Source organism: Synchiropus splendidus, chromosome 17 (assembly GCF_027744825.2).
Source record: "Synchiropus splendidus isolate RoL2022-P1 chromosome 17, RoL_Sspl_1.0, whole genome shotgun sequence".
Lineage (NCBI taxonomy): Eukaryota > Metazoa > Chordata > Actinopteri > Syngnathiformes > Callionymidae > Synchiropus > Synchiropus splendidus.
This window is the reverse complement of record NC_071350.1, coordinates 19,090,774-19,107,500: the sequence shown is the minus strand read 5'-3', so window position 1 is coordinate 19,107,500 and position 16,727 is coordinate 19,090,774. Positions and strand designations below refer to the sequence as shown.

The window sequence follows — 16,727 nt, the reverse complement described above, 5'->3', positions numbered from 1 at the left end:
GTCCTTTGGCTGGTTCCAAGGTCTTAAGCACAAAACCAGCAGCTGGAAACCGTTTGTCTTCTCCAAAGCTCTTGTTCTTTCTGTCATTCATGGAGCAGAAAATGGGACTGAGGGGTTAATTGTCATTGATTTATCCAGGAGCATCTTGGTGCTGAGCGTCACCCCCATCTGTGCACTTTCAATCTTCTCTGATGCTTAAATGCTCATCTGTTTCTGAGATGGAGCTTCGGGTCTCAGCATTGATCCACTGTTGCGCTGCTGAGCCAACTGCCAAACACCAGGGTCATTTTGAAACTCACTTAGCTCCTCATGAAGGAGGTGGACGGTGCTCGCATCGATTAACTCTCCGGTGGTGACCTCACAGCCCCTCAGTCTGATGGGCCTCGGTGACAAGAGCTAGATGTTTGTCAGAGGTGCAGAGGGTTTCACTCGCTTTCACACCTGTGGAGTTGCCAAGGAAAGCAAAATGGCTGCTTGGGTCAAGTCACGGAGGCCCAGACTCGAGCTTCCCAAGTCACCTGAACTGTAGAACTTCACTAGCTTGGGAACTAAATTGAGGGGAGCATCGACTGGTTAGTGAAAATTCTGCCTCCTTTTTTCACCAGCTGAATCCTCCTGACAGAACACAGACCTCATGACTCTCCGACTCCAGCCTCAGACAGGAGCAGCAGCTTGCAGTCGTCTCTCTTCAGAGCAGTCAGGAAGATAAAGTTCCTGTGTCAAGATGGACGTGTGATTTGCAGATCTATTCTCACGAGTCTCTGGTTTCGAACACGAACATTTATGGACGCTGACCTGGATGGGACTGGTCTGGCAGGAACACCGGGAGTATCCCGGAGCGCTGCCTCTGACGATCCCAGACTGGTACAGCAAGCTTCCATGCTGAGTGGTGTTTATTTCGGGAGAGACTCCTGGCAGCTGCTGAGGGCTGCTGTTTATATGCGTCAGGGAACAACAGCAGTGCTCTTTCTGCATCAGAAGCCGGTTTGTGCCGCGGCGTCCGGCGAGAGTGTGATGAAGGGCGATGCTGACTGTCTCTGACTAATTATGGGCATGGCCTCGGCGCTGCGGTCCCTTCCAATGTCATTCCTCAGGTTCTTTGTTCTGTCGTGTGCCTGGAGGCCGACACATTATTCTGGTCGTCTCATGACTGCTGGTGCTCGGAAGCCGCTTCAACCGTCTCCTCACACATTGGACTCATCACTATCAACACACTAATGTCTTTGGCACATTTGGTTACGCAACCTCGTCTTCCCCTGCTTGTGATTCGGAGCTGATAAAGCCACCTGACGTGTTATGATCGGACGAGATAAGTTTATTTATGCAGAAAAGCACAAGACATCAGTGTGTCTCACTGGCTCACAGATACACAGATGAGAGTGGACAACTGCACGAGCACCTGCGAGGGCACAGTGCTATGGCGGCTCCTTCACTTTGGGGGTCACAGCTTCAGTGAACACTTGCTCTCTCTTGAGAACCGTGCTGTGTGTCCATTGCTTGTAGCTTCTTAGCTTGACAAATCGAAGAAGTGATGTCCACGTCTGGCTCGTCCATTTTCCTGCTGGCGGCTTTTCTCTTGAATGCAAGACATGATGTTCCCTCGTGATGGACTGTGACGGAAAGGTGGTCTGTCACAGTCCATCACATTCCATTCATCCGCTAAAAATATACGTGGTGGGTCAAAAAGGGAATATGCTATCGGGAAAAAACCCCACAGGGGAAGCAGCGGATGATCCTGACCCCAGGCCTCATCACTCACAGTGCTGCCTCCTCGACCCGACATGTTCTCTTTAAATGCAGAGATGTTTCCCTAAAAATGGCGAATATTTGATCCATGTTTGACTCATTGAACCTGATAAGGTCAAGGGAAGCATGCAAGCTGCCGGGAGAGATTTACTTTCATCAGATGGACCGTCGAGCGTGACAAGGCTCAGATGCTCATGGAAGTAAACACGGATCCACCCGCAGAGATAAATCACATTTTACGAGGACGCGGCTCGTGGTGCGGTATTTCCAGATATAAATACAGCTCGCCTACTTTTTTCTGCTCCGTTTCACCGCGTCCTGTGACGAGGAGGCAGAGGGGAATCTTGACGCTGGTTTCTGGAATCACAGCCATGTGTTTGCTTCACGCTCATCCATCCAGGTCATCGGAACAGACAGCTGTTCTGGGTTTGGAACTCCCAGAACTACAGTGGATGACGTGAGAGTTACTGCTGTCTGTACGGAACAAAGCGTATCAGGTCATAGCAACAAGCTGCCAAGATGGCCGCCAGCGAACATACCTGTCATTTTCAAGCAATGTTATCATCACTGCCTTCCATGCCTTGTTTACCTTGCTGTTCTCCAATTTATCCAGCAGGGGGAGCAGCTCAGAGTCAAGTTTATGCCAACAGCAAACTCCAAAATCAACATGGCTACTGTGGAAGAAGCATGGATCATGTAGCTCTTGCACAAAAGAGGAAACAGAGCCAGCGTTGTAGGAGTCGAAGGTCAGTGAGGCTGTTAAATATCCACCATTGTTATGATGTCTTCTTCGTGTTCTCCTTAGAGCTACATCTCAAGTAGGAACTGTAACACTGCACCCCATGGTTTCAGGTGGTACTGCACTTTGTGGTCCATAAGCTTTGTGGAAATGTGCAGAAATATGGAGGGAATGAAGGCAGAGCAGGGAGAGACGGCGCCGTCCGGATCAGGATCCATGTGGTGGTGGAGAGGTGGTGGAGAGAATGGACTAACACTGGAGACCAAAACAGAAGATTTCTGTCACTATCTGCCACTGATTCCTGTCAAAGATGGAGGGAGTCTGTCCCAGCAACTGCGGACGAGAGCTAGCGGACACTCTGGAAAGGCAAGGCAAACATGCACACACCAACTGGTTTGAGATACGACCTTTTCAGGAAATAAGAGCCGGAATTGAACCTGTGACCTTCAGGGTGCGATTAACAGATGCCAGCCCGTAGGAGCCCCTTCTGCTGCCTCGCCCCTCACGAGCCCAGCTCCCTAACTTGGCTCTCCCATCAGCCCCCTGATGTCCCTCTTCATCCCCAAGATCCTGTTCACACCTCCATCTTGGACCACAATTGGATTATGGTGCGGCGGAGTGGAGCTCTAACAAGTGCTGGCCGCGGGTGCTGTGGCTGCCAGGGATCTAATCTGATTCATCAATTTGCCGTGATGTAATGTAATCTGATTCTGCTCATTCGAGCTGATTGGATTCTTAAAATGGCGCTGAGACGATGATGAGGCGGACGTGTTGATCTTCTTCAACGATATTTGACTTAACACGCCTAATCTCCGATTGATCCGACGGCACATCCAATTCCACCCCTCAACGTTGATCCACTGGCGCGCGATTGTCCACATGAGTCATCCCAGAATGAGGCTTAATGTGCGATGACTCGGGCCTCGCCGCAGGACTAATGGAATATTTAACTGTCCGCACCCCTTGGACGCGGACGCAGACTCGACAGGAGCGAGCCGCACTGCTGTGGTGCCATATGCTGCTCAGCAAGTGTTTATGGCAGGAACGTGAGCCCCAGAGTCACAGCTAATCATTTTAAGGAGATCTGAAGCTCAACAGTGTGAGGATGGAAACGTCTGCTTTGTCAAGCAGGTCGGATCAGGAGTAACGTGAAAACTGGCCGCGCTCCTCACAGCTGGCCTCTTCAGCTGGTCTTGGCAGGACTTCCACGGAGCTGGAGCCGGGCTCATTTGGCGGGTGTGGGGGACACCCTGGACAGGTCCCCCTCAGTTCTGAGGAACCTGAGATTTCACCGGATCCTTCTGACTGTGGGTCATTACGTTTCACTCTGTGAGGGTCCGGGGCATCTGACTTGGTGCCTCATCCACTCACGTATTCCCAGCTACCCAGGATGAGAGCCGGGTGTCTCCAGACCATCCAAGGGCACTGAGAGACACTGGCATTGCCTGGCATCTCAAACCTGCAGCCTGAGGGCCAAATGAGGCCAAAAGTGTGGCCCACTGTGTTCAGTATTGGTGCAGCACACTGAGATGGGTCACGTCTCATGACCTCTGTGGGGACCCCTGGAGGTGGAAAGAAAGTCAGTTTCATTGTGATGCCTCCATTAATAAATACACACACGAGTCTCACTTGGGTGGCGATCTTTCCAGGGTGTCCCCCTGAAACTCGCACAGGCTTGAGGAAACATGACCCTGGTTTCTTGTGTCGAGGGTCATGCAAACCAAAGAGTGTTTGACCTTCAGAAATGGCAGCGGCAATAAAGATCAGGTTCAAAGAACTTATTTCCGGCGCGGCGGCATGTGCGCAGGACGGAGGCCGTATTTATATCAGCGCCGCAGCAGAAGCGCTCTACATAGACGCCGCATATCCTCCTGGCCAGCGGCGGGTGGCTGTTGTGCCTCAAGTTGCGGCACAGATTGGATGCACTGCTGATGTCGTCATGTTGGGGAGTTTGAAGCGATGGAAAAACCCTCAACCTTTAATTAACGGCACTCGACTTTCACTTCAGATCCAAGGACAGGTGTTACGTAACGTCTGAGTCTCCCCCCCCCGTTTCCCCAGCCTCTCCCCCTAAACCCAACCATCCAAAAAACATGGCTCACCTGAACCAGGCTGAAACACATACACACCCACACGTGCATGTAACCAGTGGAAGATTGCACAACCCAGTATCTTTTCATCTGTTCTCAACGACTGGTGTGTGACCGACACGTCACCCCACGTGACCCCCGCAACCCCACGGCACTTGTTCATCTGCCCTCTGTGGCCTCCAGTCATCCAAACTCAGGCTTAGTCTGATCCACACACACGTCGGATTTCTGTCTGATCCAGACGATGCTGCGACACACACACACACACGCACACACACAGCACTCCACAGCTGCACTTGTTTATCCTTTACTTTTAATGCGGTGTCACTGCACATGCACATGTGTGTTTGGATGTCTGCGGGGACCACTTCACATCTGTCCACATGATGCAGGCGAGTGTGGCTTCACATGCCGGGGATAGGCTCATCTGATGTGATGTGTTTGGACTCTCTTGTGTTACTGATATGCAGTGGCTAGGTCCCCTCATGGAGCAGTACTCTGAAGACCCGAGTGTTTCCTGGCTCGTTGCATCCGAGCGTGTGTCTGCGGTGGAGCCCTGACAGCCGGCGACAGGTGCAGCAGGCAGCTACAGTGTCACAGGAAGCGCTCTCATCGACAGACTTGAAGGACGGCTGCTTTAGAACAAAACGCTTGCTTGTCACGGAAGACCTCGCCGCTGAATTAACACAGATCCAAGGTGAGGCGCCACCTGAATCACATTTCCACAGTCTTTCCAGCCGACAGAGCGTCTTTTGATTCCAGGCTTATCCTCCTCACTGACGCGGTGGAAAAACCAGTGATGTTGAGCTGGCAGTGTTCCTAATTTCACATCTTAAGTACAATTTAGGCTGATTAGTTATTAGTTAGTTACCATCACAATATTTTATTACATATTTATTATTATGTATACATTTTCTTTACCCAAAATATCTTCAGGAAATGTGTGTATAAATTCTGTTGATCATATAATGTACTTTCGGGGACAAAAACTGAAATGTAAAATGGCCCCACAAACAACAGCCATGGCGTCTAGGACCCTGAAAACGGAACCTTTCAGCTACTTGAAGAGATAATTCTCAAGTTTAAGATTTGTATCGTCATATTTTTGTTATCATGTTTCCTCCTTTTGCCTCTGATCATCCACAGACTTCTCACCGTTAGCTTATTATGTATTTACCGTTAACTGTCATCATGATGAAAAATGACCCGTTCATGAATAAAATAAAAACAATGGTTGATGATGGAGGAAGTGAAATATGAACTGATTCTACTGTTTGCTAGCAAGAGTGCTCTTGTTTCTTGGTAGCAATGTTAGCTTAGCATGAAGTGTATCATCTTCCCTGAATCTCCATTTAGTTGTGAATATCATTTTAATGATGGATCCATATACTGCACTTTATTTAAGTAACATGCTTCACACTCCTTCAGTCCGAGTTCATGCAGTTTGCTGTGTACAATTTCAGTGTCTCACCGTCGTAAATCCCTGAACCACAGTGTTGTGAGCTGGTTTCTGTCTTGTGACTGTTTAAGGAAGGACCGACGCAACGTTTGCTCTGTTGTGTGTCTGAATCCAAAAAGACACAATCCTGCATTTTGTGTTGGGATTGAGAAAGAAGTCCTGTGCTCAGTATTTACTTTTCCTCATTAGTCATTGGAAAATATATGCAGCCACATGTCCCGCACCAAAAACATCCCCCACGGCCCAAAACCGTTTCAGTCATTCATATGATCACGGTGTTTTTTCCTGCCAGTTATATTCATTTGTAATAACTGACTGGAGATGCACAAAGCAGACCATCACTGGTACGTCCACGATGCGTTTATTTCCTTGACTTTCCGACCATGTTAGCGCTCGGTCTAAACACACACCTACCTGCACACGCACATAGCGACAGCAGACAATCCCAGACCCCTTTAATCACAACTAATACAACAGAATAAATATTTACATGGCAACATTCAGAGGAGGTAGAAAATATTTCAGAGCACAGCTGGTTGGAAAATAGCGTCTCTCCAGAAACATTGATGACTGAAAGGGACCGAGTCACATGTACAGTCATGTTTACGGAGGGAAGACGAACGCACACGTGAATAACTCGCTGACACTGAACACACTGAAGCTTCTTCATTCTTTTTTAACTGCTTGTTTGCACTGTCCCAGCTCCTCGGGGCGACAGGCGGGGGAACCGGAGAAGGGTCAAGTGTCTAGCTCACAAACACATCTGGAGCTGGGATTGAACCAACAACCTTCACACCAGGCAGAAGCTCTCTTGTAGAACAGAACGGACGCAGGTTCTTGAAGGCGCCATGTCTTCTGACAGCTGGCGTTTTGCGGACCACAGTTGTCATCACCTCCACTGTACAGCACAAGTTCCCAGCGCATGAAAAATAAACTGGTCTGAGCGGAGCTTTCTGGAAGTGTTGGAGTTGAATCTGCTACACAAACAGAACATTTTGGGAGAGGTGGGATCACAGGAGGAATGAGAACATCATCTGGAGCAAACCCAGCCAGTTAGCACCGTATTTGCCGAGACTGAAACACACTTGGCGGTGAAGTGCTTTTGGAATGCCTCGTGTTTTGACTTCTGACTGATTTGCCCTAATTTTCTGGACGACAGCCGTCCCTGTGGGTAACATGTCCCGTCGCCAGCGTGCGCGCTGCCCTCCAAACCGCCGTCGGCGAGTTGGACGCCTAGTATGTGAGTAAATGATGCACTAAGATGTAAACAAAGGGTTCAAATCCCACACTAATAACAACCAACTGTTGGGCTCTGAGTCAGGAAAAGTCCGTTCCACAACACTGACTTTGTGGCGCTGCGCGACCACTGTATATCACAGGGCCACGCAGCGATAACAGCCACACAAAGACGCGTGATTGGGGCAGTAGAATGTACACAAACCGTATCTTCGCCATCAGATGTGACCGACGCTCGTGGGAAGGCTGGAGGCGCTTTTCCATACATTCCCATTTAAGGAACACCAGCTCACTTCTAGCTTTGATCGCCTGATAGAGCTAAAATATCCAAATAAAAATCAACTTTTCCCTGTGTTTTTGCCAGATCACGTCACCATAAACATCAGATTACCAGAAGTGGAACTGGAACTGATCCGGTGTTCTTCAAGCTGAGTCACATTTTTAAGAGCCTATATAATATTTACTGCTTTACTCATTGGCTAAATTTGGCATCATATTTTCACACCACTAAAATCGGAGCCTGCACTTCATTAGAAACAGTCAGTCATGATGCAACACCCCGGCTGCACTGGCACAGCTTCAGTAGCATCCCACCTCTGACACCATTGGTCACTGAGAACAGGGGGTGTCTCTCCAAACACGGCCTGTACTCTCTGCCCAACTGGGAAGGGGGTAAGGGGGGGCCCTCTATTACCGTCCCATTTGAAGGTCAGCAGTGGGGAGAAGAACTCCCTGCAACTCGTAGAACTGGAGTCGCATCCAGGTAACTCCAAGATGAAGCAACTGCTGGTTTGGTTTGGTTTGACTGAAACTCGCTCTGGGGTCACAGCCCAGACATTATGATAAAGAAATGATATAGTAACGGACGCTGGCGGGCGATGAGGCTTATCTTTCGTGACCTTCTGGTAATGATGCTCGATATGAGGCATCCTGTCGACAAACAAATTGGAGCCAGAATTCCATAAATGGCCTTTCACAAATGCTGCTTTGACTTGAGTGGATCTGACTCAGATGGAGAAGACTGGTTATGTTGTGTCTCTGGATGTCTGAATAATAACAATATCCATGTAAACTGCTGTCGAAGACCCTGTTGCAGAGGAAAACACTGGCACATTCCAAGCGTAAAATCAAGCAGAATGTAAACATCAAGTGAAGCATGTAAATCCAGTGTTGCAGACTGAAACCAAAGACAAGCGGATCAGTGCCTACATTTAAAACGCTGTTTGGTCAGGCGACTGAGGAGAAGCTTCCGCTCACAGAGTCATTATTCTGGATGTTCTTCAAGGAGCCCGGAGCCACTTCTAAAAAGTTAGAAACAGGAGGCGCCAGAGAGACCGAACTGCCCTGCAGGGAGCTTTCCAGGGTGTTCAGCCACCTGGCTTTAGCGGCCGCCGGCCTCACGCCGTTGTGCTCCGCGCTCCCGTTTGTCCTGCAGGGAGGCTTGGAGGAGTAGGGGTCTCTGTTGTCGCGGCACCACGAACAGCCCGCCCTCCCTCTCCTGCTCCTCAGGCACAAGATCTCCTGGAAGGCGTTCCTGAAGTCCCGGCTGCGGCAGTAGATGAGCGGGTTGAAGGCCGAGTTGGAGTAGCCCAGCCAGTTGAGGAGCCTGAAGGGGGTCTTGATGTTGTCCAGCTTGAGGAACGTGATTATGATGTTGATGATGAAGAAGGGAAGCCAACAGAGCGTGAAGGTACCCATGATGATCCCCAAGGTCTTCACAGCCTTCTGCTCCTTCAGGCAGAACCTCAGACGCTTGGCGGCAGAGTGCTTCACGCCTCGCTCCTCCCTGCTGGCGTCCGTCTCCGCGGTCCTCTGCAAGCTCTCCCTGTCCTCCCCCGCCTCCTCCCCGGGCCTCAGCTCATTCAGGGCCGGGCTGTCTTCCGGGCACGGCAGCTGAGCCGAGCACTTCAAGTTATAAAGGTGCCGCTCCTGGCCTCGGATCTTTTCCAGCTGCTTCTGAGCCTCCTGGAAGACCCGGCTGTAGAGGAAGATCATCACCACCAGAGGCAGGTAGAAGGACACGATGGAGGAGGTGACGGCGTACGCGGCGTTTGTGTTGAAGTCGCAGCACTCGTCGTTGAGCAAACACTTCTGAGCCTTGTCGTCCGTGGAGACCCACAGCCTCAGGTGCACCGGCAGGAAGGAGATGAGGGAGGCCACCAACCAGACCCCGAGGATCACCGCGAAGGCCCGGCCCCTGGTGAGACAAAACACCCGGTTATTGCTGAACCTCTCGCCACTACCATCCTGCACAGGTTGCCTCCTTCGTACGGCTGTTGACTTGATGGAAGCGTGTTTGTTTCCAAGACACTTTCAGTATCCAGCAGTTCCACACTGTCTGAATGCAGCTTCAACAGAGAAGCTCCATTAGGACCAGTGGACTGAAGTGAGTCCTCACAGCTTCAGGCTCCACATGACCGACTGTTCTCCAGATGTTCCTGAAGAAAGCCGAATCACTTTTTCCAACTAATTTTTCCTGTCCCTCCTGATGGGCTGGGCTCCATGGCCCAGAACCTGAGCAGGAAAAACAGTGGTGTTTTTGGAACATTCTAATTTGAATGACGGAGCGAGCTGATGGCGGCAGGAGCCAGCTCAATTGTCAAAAGGCCCATTCATCCAGCCGTAAACAAAAAACACCCTCAACTAAAAGCACACAGAGAGTCTGCTTCAGCTCAGGCGGACCGATCCTGGATCACAGGTGGTGGGCGGGGTCAGACCTGGTGAGGAGACTCGGGTAGCGCAGCGGCGAGGTGATGGCGAGGTAGCGGTCCAGAGCTATCACGCACAGCGTCCCAATGCTGGCCGTGACGCACATCACGTCCGTGGCCGTCCAGAATTCACACATGACGTTCCCAAAGCGCCAGTATCCCAGCAGGATGTGGCTGGAGCCAAACGGGACCACGGCGACGCCCATGATGAGGTCAGCGGCGGCCAGCGAGGCGATGAAGAGGTTGGTGACTGTTTGGAGCCGCCGGAAGCGTAGGATGGCTGTAATTACCAGCACATTACCTGCCGTGGAGAGAGGGGGGTGAATGGCGGCGCTCACAGGTCACCTGACTCACCTACTCACCAAAGACGATGGCAAACACCAGAAGAGCCATGGCCGCGCCCAACAGCAGCGCCTCCGAGTCGCTGTAACCTGAGGTGTTGCGCGGCTGCGACTGGTTCACTGACACGGCGGTGACGGACTCCATGATCTGAAGACATCACACATGTTGAACCATGATGAATCGAAACATCTGAGATGACGGAGGAGGAAAAAAGCTTCCACTCATTTCACTCACAGGGAAGCACCGGACAGCGGTACCCTGTTTCTCAATCGCACTACTAGGAAGCACCTCCCCTCGCTGACCACTAGAGGCACTGAATCTGACTGGAAAACGTGTCCGGTCGGGTCAGAGCCCTCACAGTGTCACTGAGTCGTCTCATCATGGAGTCTGTTTAGCTGCCAAGCTAACAACACAGCATCATGTCATTTCCTACGACTCGATCTCTGCTGAGATCATTATTTTTATTTCATTTTCCATGTTGTATTTAGTAGGGGTGGGGTTCAATTAAAAAATAATCTAGTTAATCAGAGAATTTGTAATTAATTAATCTCAATTCAGCGCAGTTTAATGGTATAAGAATAAGAAGCCACATTTGTCAATGTGAATGAACATGGTATATTAGTGAAACTAATGATGGAGCCATACATACATTTAAACAACAGAAGATTGTTTGTTTTGCATCAGTTTGACAACAGCACAATAAACCACCATGGTGACTATAGTCAAGTCTTTACATCACCTGATTTAAACTGGAGCTCTTTTCATGTCTTGGAAATATTTGTATAAGAATTTCAATGTGATAAGAATTTCAAGTCCATTCAGAGCAGTGGAAACCCTGGACATTGTATAGTGAAAAACCTCCCTGAACCAAAGCAAACAGCTGCTTTAGTTTGCTTTGTTTCAGGGAGGATTCCTCCATGTTTGTTGTTGTTGTTCTCATCCTAGCTGCCACGTGTCTGCTGCATCAGTGGGATCAGTGGAGCAGGAACTCCTGCACTGACAAAGGTTCCCTGCTGTCTGGAGAGCAAACAGTTAAAAATTAAATTAAATTAAATTAAATTAAATTAAAGTAAATTACATTTTAACACGTTTTTTGTTGTAATGTTTTAATCATAATTAACTTGTTAATGTCCCACCACAAATATTTAGTAATAGTTTTCTACATGAGTGAAGTGGATATTGTTCTTATATTGTTACAATACCTTTTAAAATTTAGATTTGTTTCGATGTCTGTCTAATGTCAAACTGTCTGTCATTACAGGTGCTTGAAAAAGTGACATTCTAAGAACTATATTTAACAGAAATATTTTTTAACAGAAATACTTTTTTTTGCCACTGGCCATGCCCGAGGCGAGACAGACTTTCGGGTCACTACTTGTGCGACTGAAACAGAAAGGACCGAGTCGCAGAGCCTTCTTCACAGGTTCATATGTTGCAGATAGAGAAGGAAAGTCGCATTAGAGCTTTGGGGTTTAAAAATAGCAGAGAGTTCCAGTGAGGCCGAGAGTGGAGCCGTAACCTGAGTCCATCACATTAAACGTGTGATTGTAGCAGGGGGTGGGGATTACAGGTGTGGCGTCAGTGGGCCAGATACTTGGCGAGAGCCACTGCTCTCCAGAGAAAATCCCCACCTTGGAAACCATTTTGACCATGTAGGGACTGGTTTGGCTCCCGGCCTCCTGAATCAATCACCACTGAGGTCAATTATTTGCTTGAATCACTCTTCCTTTTTTGCGGGACTTGGAGTGGGAACAAAGCTAAATAAATATTAAAGAATAGCAGGGCGGTGTGGTAGTGGTTGGCAGCGGCTCTTGAATTTCAATCGAGTGTTTTTGAGTGAGGTTTGGGGTTTATCTGCTCTCAGATCGAGAGCGGAGCTGAAGAGGTTGAATTTCTGGGTTAAAGGATGTAACCGAGAGTGAAAGAGGAGGAAGATCTGGGGGCACCATCCTGACTTGAAGTGGTGAAGTCAAGAGGTGGAGGCAGGTGTGTCAGGAGTTACATCTGGAGAATCAGCATTCAGAGGTTATGACTGTGGTTATTATAAGTGGTATTGTAGTTACATCTGGGGAGACACTGGAAACATGTAGAGCCAGTTATCCAGGCGGCACACAATGATTTGTGGCTTTCAAAACAAGAAACATTTTGTGCCCCAATTAGTACTTTCTATTGTTTGCTGCAGTATGTCATTTCACAGCCTGAGCAAACATTGTTACTGTGAAGGCCGTAACAATGTTTGTATCCACCCTTGTCATACTTCAGTTCAACGTGAGGCACGTCTCATGGCCGTGACCTGACACGGGTCTTCCCAAATACTGGGCATAAATGCACCGTAATTACACAGTTATTAGCCTCAGCAACTCTGATTGTGAATGATTCTGCGCACAAAATCAGCCTTTCATCATCTGAAATCTCAACACAGGCCTCTCATCTGGTACAGGAGTCACAACAAGTGTTGCTTCCTGTCTTTGAATCAGTAATTACACTACTAATGTTTCAGGAAAACACGCCTGTCGGACCCTCGGAGCCCTGAAAAGTGCCAGTCGCAGAGGTCTGGAATGAAACCGCCGCGTTCAGGAGGAGTTTGATTCCGTATGTGTAGAGGTTGGTGAAGTTTGAGCTCATCCTGCGTCCTCATTTCAAACCTTGGCTAAAGCCTCACTCCCTTCCTTTCCTTGGCTCCGCTTCAGAGGGACGTGACAAGGTGAGGGACCTCCTTGGTAATAAGTCTGTTTTAAAGCCAAGCCGGGGGCAGCATGTATTTTAACTTGCAGTCACTCTTGACAAACATTGAAGGTTCCCTGAATCATCAATATTTAATCTCACGTGGAGGTAAACATGTCTGTGCCGATGCCCAGAGCCGTGTTCCCAGCCGATTCAAGCCGCTGCAACAGGCAGAGCTGAGACTGAAGCTGGTCTGCTGCCACCGTGTTTGTGAGTGAGCTGCCAAATGAACTGGACTGTTGGGCTGTTTAATCTAGAGAGATTTCAGAGGGAATTTGACACAATAGTTTTAGAAACTTACACTTGAGGTAAGTACAAAATAAGTGAGTGTCATGAACAGGTGACCCGTACCTGCATTAGCTCAAATACTAATGAGTGAAAAACACTCATGGTAAATGAATAAACAAGTTCTAGATAAGGTGTAAGTAGGCCGACTTCAATGATCGAACTCGCTTTGAGTCCGAGTTAATTTATTCATCTCATATTTGTGTTTTGCTATTATTATTATTCAATTACCTGCATTTGCGTCCAATACAAAAAAAGAGAGCGCTGTTGTCACGTGATCAACAATCGATAAGTAGTAGTCAAAACGGCGACCTTTGTCCCGCTTTGTTTATTTACACACCGACAAAGTAAGTTGACCGCCTCACCCTCCGAACCCCACATAAAGCGTCTTATGCGGAGCGCTGACGCCGGACGCACACCGCCCAGATTTAGCGGGTAAACAACACGAAGCCTTGTCGAGGGTGTTTGTACACGCGCTCTAACCAGCAGAACCAATACAGCCAGAGCTCCAGCAACATGACACACGCGCGTCTGACATATGTTCTTACCTCCACGTTCTTCTCCTGCGCTCACAACTAAAAGTATCATTCTACTTTCCGCAGCTGCGCTTCCTTCCTATGGAGCGGAGTTTCAGAGCGGACCTCATCTGCGCCCCACCACACTTGCCCTGAACCCGCGGCCGAGACCGTCACCCCGTTTTAAGCGTGCTCGGTGACGTCAGAGCGGGACAGTAGCCAATCACAGCGCCTGCTGGTTACTGACAGCTCGCGAGGGCTGGAAAAGATGTTTCAATATTTGTTTAGACAGATGTGTGAAGCGCTGTTTTGAGCCAAGCTACTTAATATTCAGTCCAAACCCTTCGTGCTCAGTCTTCTGGAAGTTCGTAGGTGACAATCTGTATGTTTATCTTGATGTTGTTGGTATGATAAATGCACGATTGCACCAAAGAAAGTGCACTAAACTCGTCTGTGGAGCCCTTCACCAAAGCCTTTCTGAATGAATAAGAAAATTATTAACGTTAACTGCAGCTCTTCCTCCAGGTGCTCATCTCAGAGACATATTTCTTCAACAACCCTGAGCATGGCCCAGGCCTCCTCCTAGTCTCTCACCATGAGAAGAAGCAGCTGCAGCTGTTTCCTCTAAGGTCGAGAGCTGTGGAGAAAAGTCACTACTGACAGACCCACCAAAGATAGAAATGCAAACAGCACGGCAGACTCATCGTCGCTGCTCATCCATGACTGTTATTGACCACTTCATGCATCCGATAATCAATGGGAAATCATTTGTCCTGATTCCTGAACGAGGAATTTCCGTGCATATGTTGCAGCTGCAGTTGACGTTCCCCAGCAGCCGACAGAGCCCTCATTCATCCCTGCTGCCTCATCAATACTCTACTGTACTGTAAACAAGCTGGCTTGGGTTCTGAACAATCCCAACTTTATTCAACTGACAGCAGCCCGGAGGTGTTCAAGTGTGTTTGCGAAGCACTTGTGACGATCGTTGGCTTGAACTGGAGTGGCCCACTGGAGGTGTTTGACTGCACTCGCCTGCCTCCTCACTGAGCCTGCATAAGAAACACCTGCTTCCGTTTAAGTGAGATTTTCTGCGGGTGACGCCATCTTGGGCCCAGTGAGCCAGAAAGCCTCCCGGGGAGAGAGAAGGTGATTAAAGTTTATGTTCCATGACCAGCTGAACAAATGTATTCATGCTCAGATTCAGCGCCGGTCGGTTGGCGGCTGCAGCGTCATGGCTCCGGCTCAAAGAAGAATATGAATGTGAAGGCGACACAAAGGTGGGGGGACAAGAAGAAGCGGCGAGGCAAACGTTCCTGGCATCAGCCTGATGGAAGCAAAGGCTACAGCGCAGGTATCGCCGTGTCCTTTTGCCTGTCAAAACACATTCCTCAACACAAGCGTCTTCCTGTGCCTTTCCTCTCTCCTCACATCCTCTCTGTCCCTCTCTTGCCCCGGGAGCATGAAAGTCATCTCTGATTTACGTCAGCAGCAGATCCACAGTTGAAATATTCCCTTGTGTTCAACTTTTACACTGAAGTGAAATCATTATTATCCTGCGTCAACAGCCTCTGCTCCAGGGGCACAAGGACGGTTCAGACCTCCACCACGACACCAGTTCCCACACACACACTGTCATCTTACCCAATATTATTGCCCCACTTTTATTCCTTTGATATCACCTGCAATCAGCTAAATCGCACAGCAGGTGACAGGTAGCATCACAGAGACGTTCACGCAGGAGGGAGGCAATACGAGCTAGCACGCTACCCTTCTGTTGACCAATGTTTTGGTTCTTCAGCTGGTTCTGTTGGTACATTTTCAGGCCACAGCGGAGCTGGTCATGTGACCCACAGCGCAACTGATGCATTTAGATTCAAATGCTACAAGGCTAGGTGCAGTACATGCTTAGAAACAGACAAAGAAGGTAAGAATGTATGATCAAACAAAGGAATGAACAAATTAATGAAGGAACGTCTGAAGGATATGTGACCAAAGAAATGAAGGAAAGAAAAAAATGATCAAAGGAATGACAGATGAAATGAATGAACAAAGCAAAGAAGGGAATGACTTAAGGAACGAATGGATGAACAAACAAAAGTAAAAATGATAGGACAAAGGAATGAATAAACGAAGAAAGGAACGCTGAACAAAAGAACAAATGAAAAACAAAATGAATGAATGAAGAAAGGAACAGACTAAGAATGTGTGAAGGAATGAAGGAACAACCAAAAGGAGGAAGTAAAGAAGGAATGAACAACAAGAGAGAAACAAACCGATGGATGGAGGGACAGGCGAATGAAGAGAGACCCTAATAAGTGACTGTCTTCTCTGCAGAACCTTAGTGCCTCTGTCACAAATCTGCTGTGAGAATGAAGACGAGAGCGAGAGATCGCCCCCTTCTGGTTGCTGTCAAACACACTGGCTGCACTTCGTCTTTCTCCCGTGAAAAACGAGGGACGGTGCACGAGGGTAAACACTCCTCAGTTGGCCTGTCAGCGCTTGGGCTCACCTCATCCTTCTGGATTCTTATGAGATCACCCTGGTGTCAGCGTCCCTCACCGCGCCCTGCTCCATCACCCTGTCAGCTTCCTCTCTCATCACTCGGCTTCATTTCTGTCCTCCTGAGGAGCGGCTCATCTGTTCTCACCAGCCTCACCTCTCCATCTCCATCCACCTGCTGCTGCAGATCAAGAGCTTGCTGTTCAGTCTCTCCTGCACTACCAGGTCCCGTGACCTCCAGGATATGAAAGAGTGACCATAAACAGGAAGAAAGTGTTGGAGACATTGACTTGAAGTGGAGATGTTATCGAGTGTGGAACCAACATGTGATTTAACTCGGGACCTGAATCAAAGCACTTGGCTGGGGTCTTGTCCAAAAGATGA

The 16,727-nt window shown here is 48.8% G+C and overlaps 2 protein-coding genes across 6 annotated transcripts in view; one reads left to right on the top strand and one right to left on the bottom strand.

Moving 5' to 3' along the window:
• The window catches only part of LOC128748128 (actin-binding LIM protein 3-like), a 47,971-nt gene that overhangs the window by 8,645 nt on the left and 22,599 nt on the right, over nt 1-16,727 (top strand). For 3 of the 5 annotated variants that reach the window (XM_053846545.1, XM_053846549.1, XM_053846547.1), the window contains 4 exons: nt 2,360-2,492; nt 5,046-5,272; nt 12,821-12,924; nt 15,043-15,195. The gene's annotated coding sequence lies outside the window, so the exon portion shown is untranslated. Of the gene's footprint in view, nt 1-1,022; nt 2,493-5,045; nt 5,273-12,820; nt 12,925-14,397; nt 15,196-16,727 lie in introns of those variants that run through there. The other 2 variants (XM_053846546.1, XM_053846548.1) reach the window with 2 other exon arrangements.
• On the bottom strand, nt 5,975-13,997 carry LOC128748129 (beta-2 adrenergic receptor-like). Its single transcript, XM_053846550.1, has 4 exons — nt 13,878-13,997; nt 10,341-10,467; nt 9,988-10,279; nt 5,975-9,467 (listed from the first exon to the last, which is right to left on the bottom strand). Exons 2-4 carry the CDS (start codon nt 10,462-10,464, stop codon nt 8,498-8,500), a joined length of 1,386 nt encoding a protein of 461 aa, XP_053702525.1. The 5' UTR covers nt 10,465-10,467; nt 13,878-13,997; the 3' UTR covers nt 5,975-8,497.

Bases quoted from the DNA above. Each gene is read 5' to 3' on its own strand.
- LOC128748129 (XM_053846550.1), bottom strand. From the start codon at position 10,464: ATGGAGTCCGTCACCGCCGTGTCAGTGAACCAGTCGCAGCCGCGCAAC. The intron at 10,280-10,340 runs GTGAGTAGGTGA...TCTCCACGGCAG, and splicing joins GGTGTTTGCCATCGTCTTTG to GTAATGTGCTGGTAATTACA. The intron at 9,468-9,987 runs GTCTGACCCCGC...TTGTCTCACCAG, and splicing joins TACCCGAGTCTCCTCACCAG to GGGCCGGGCCTTCGCGGTGA.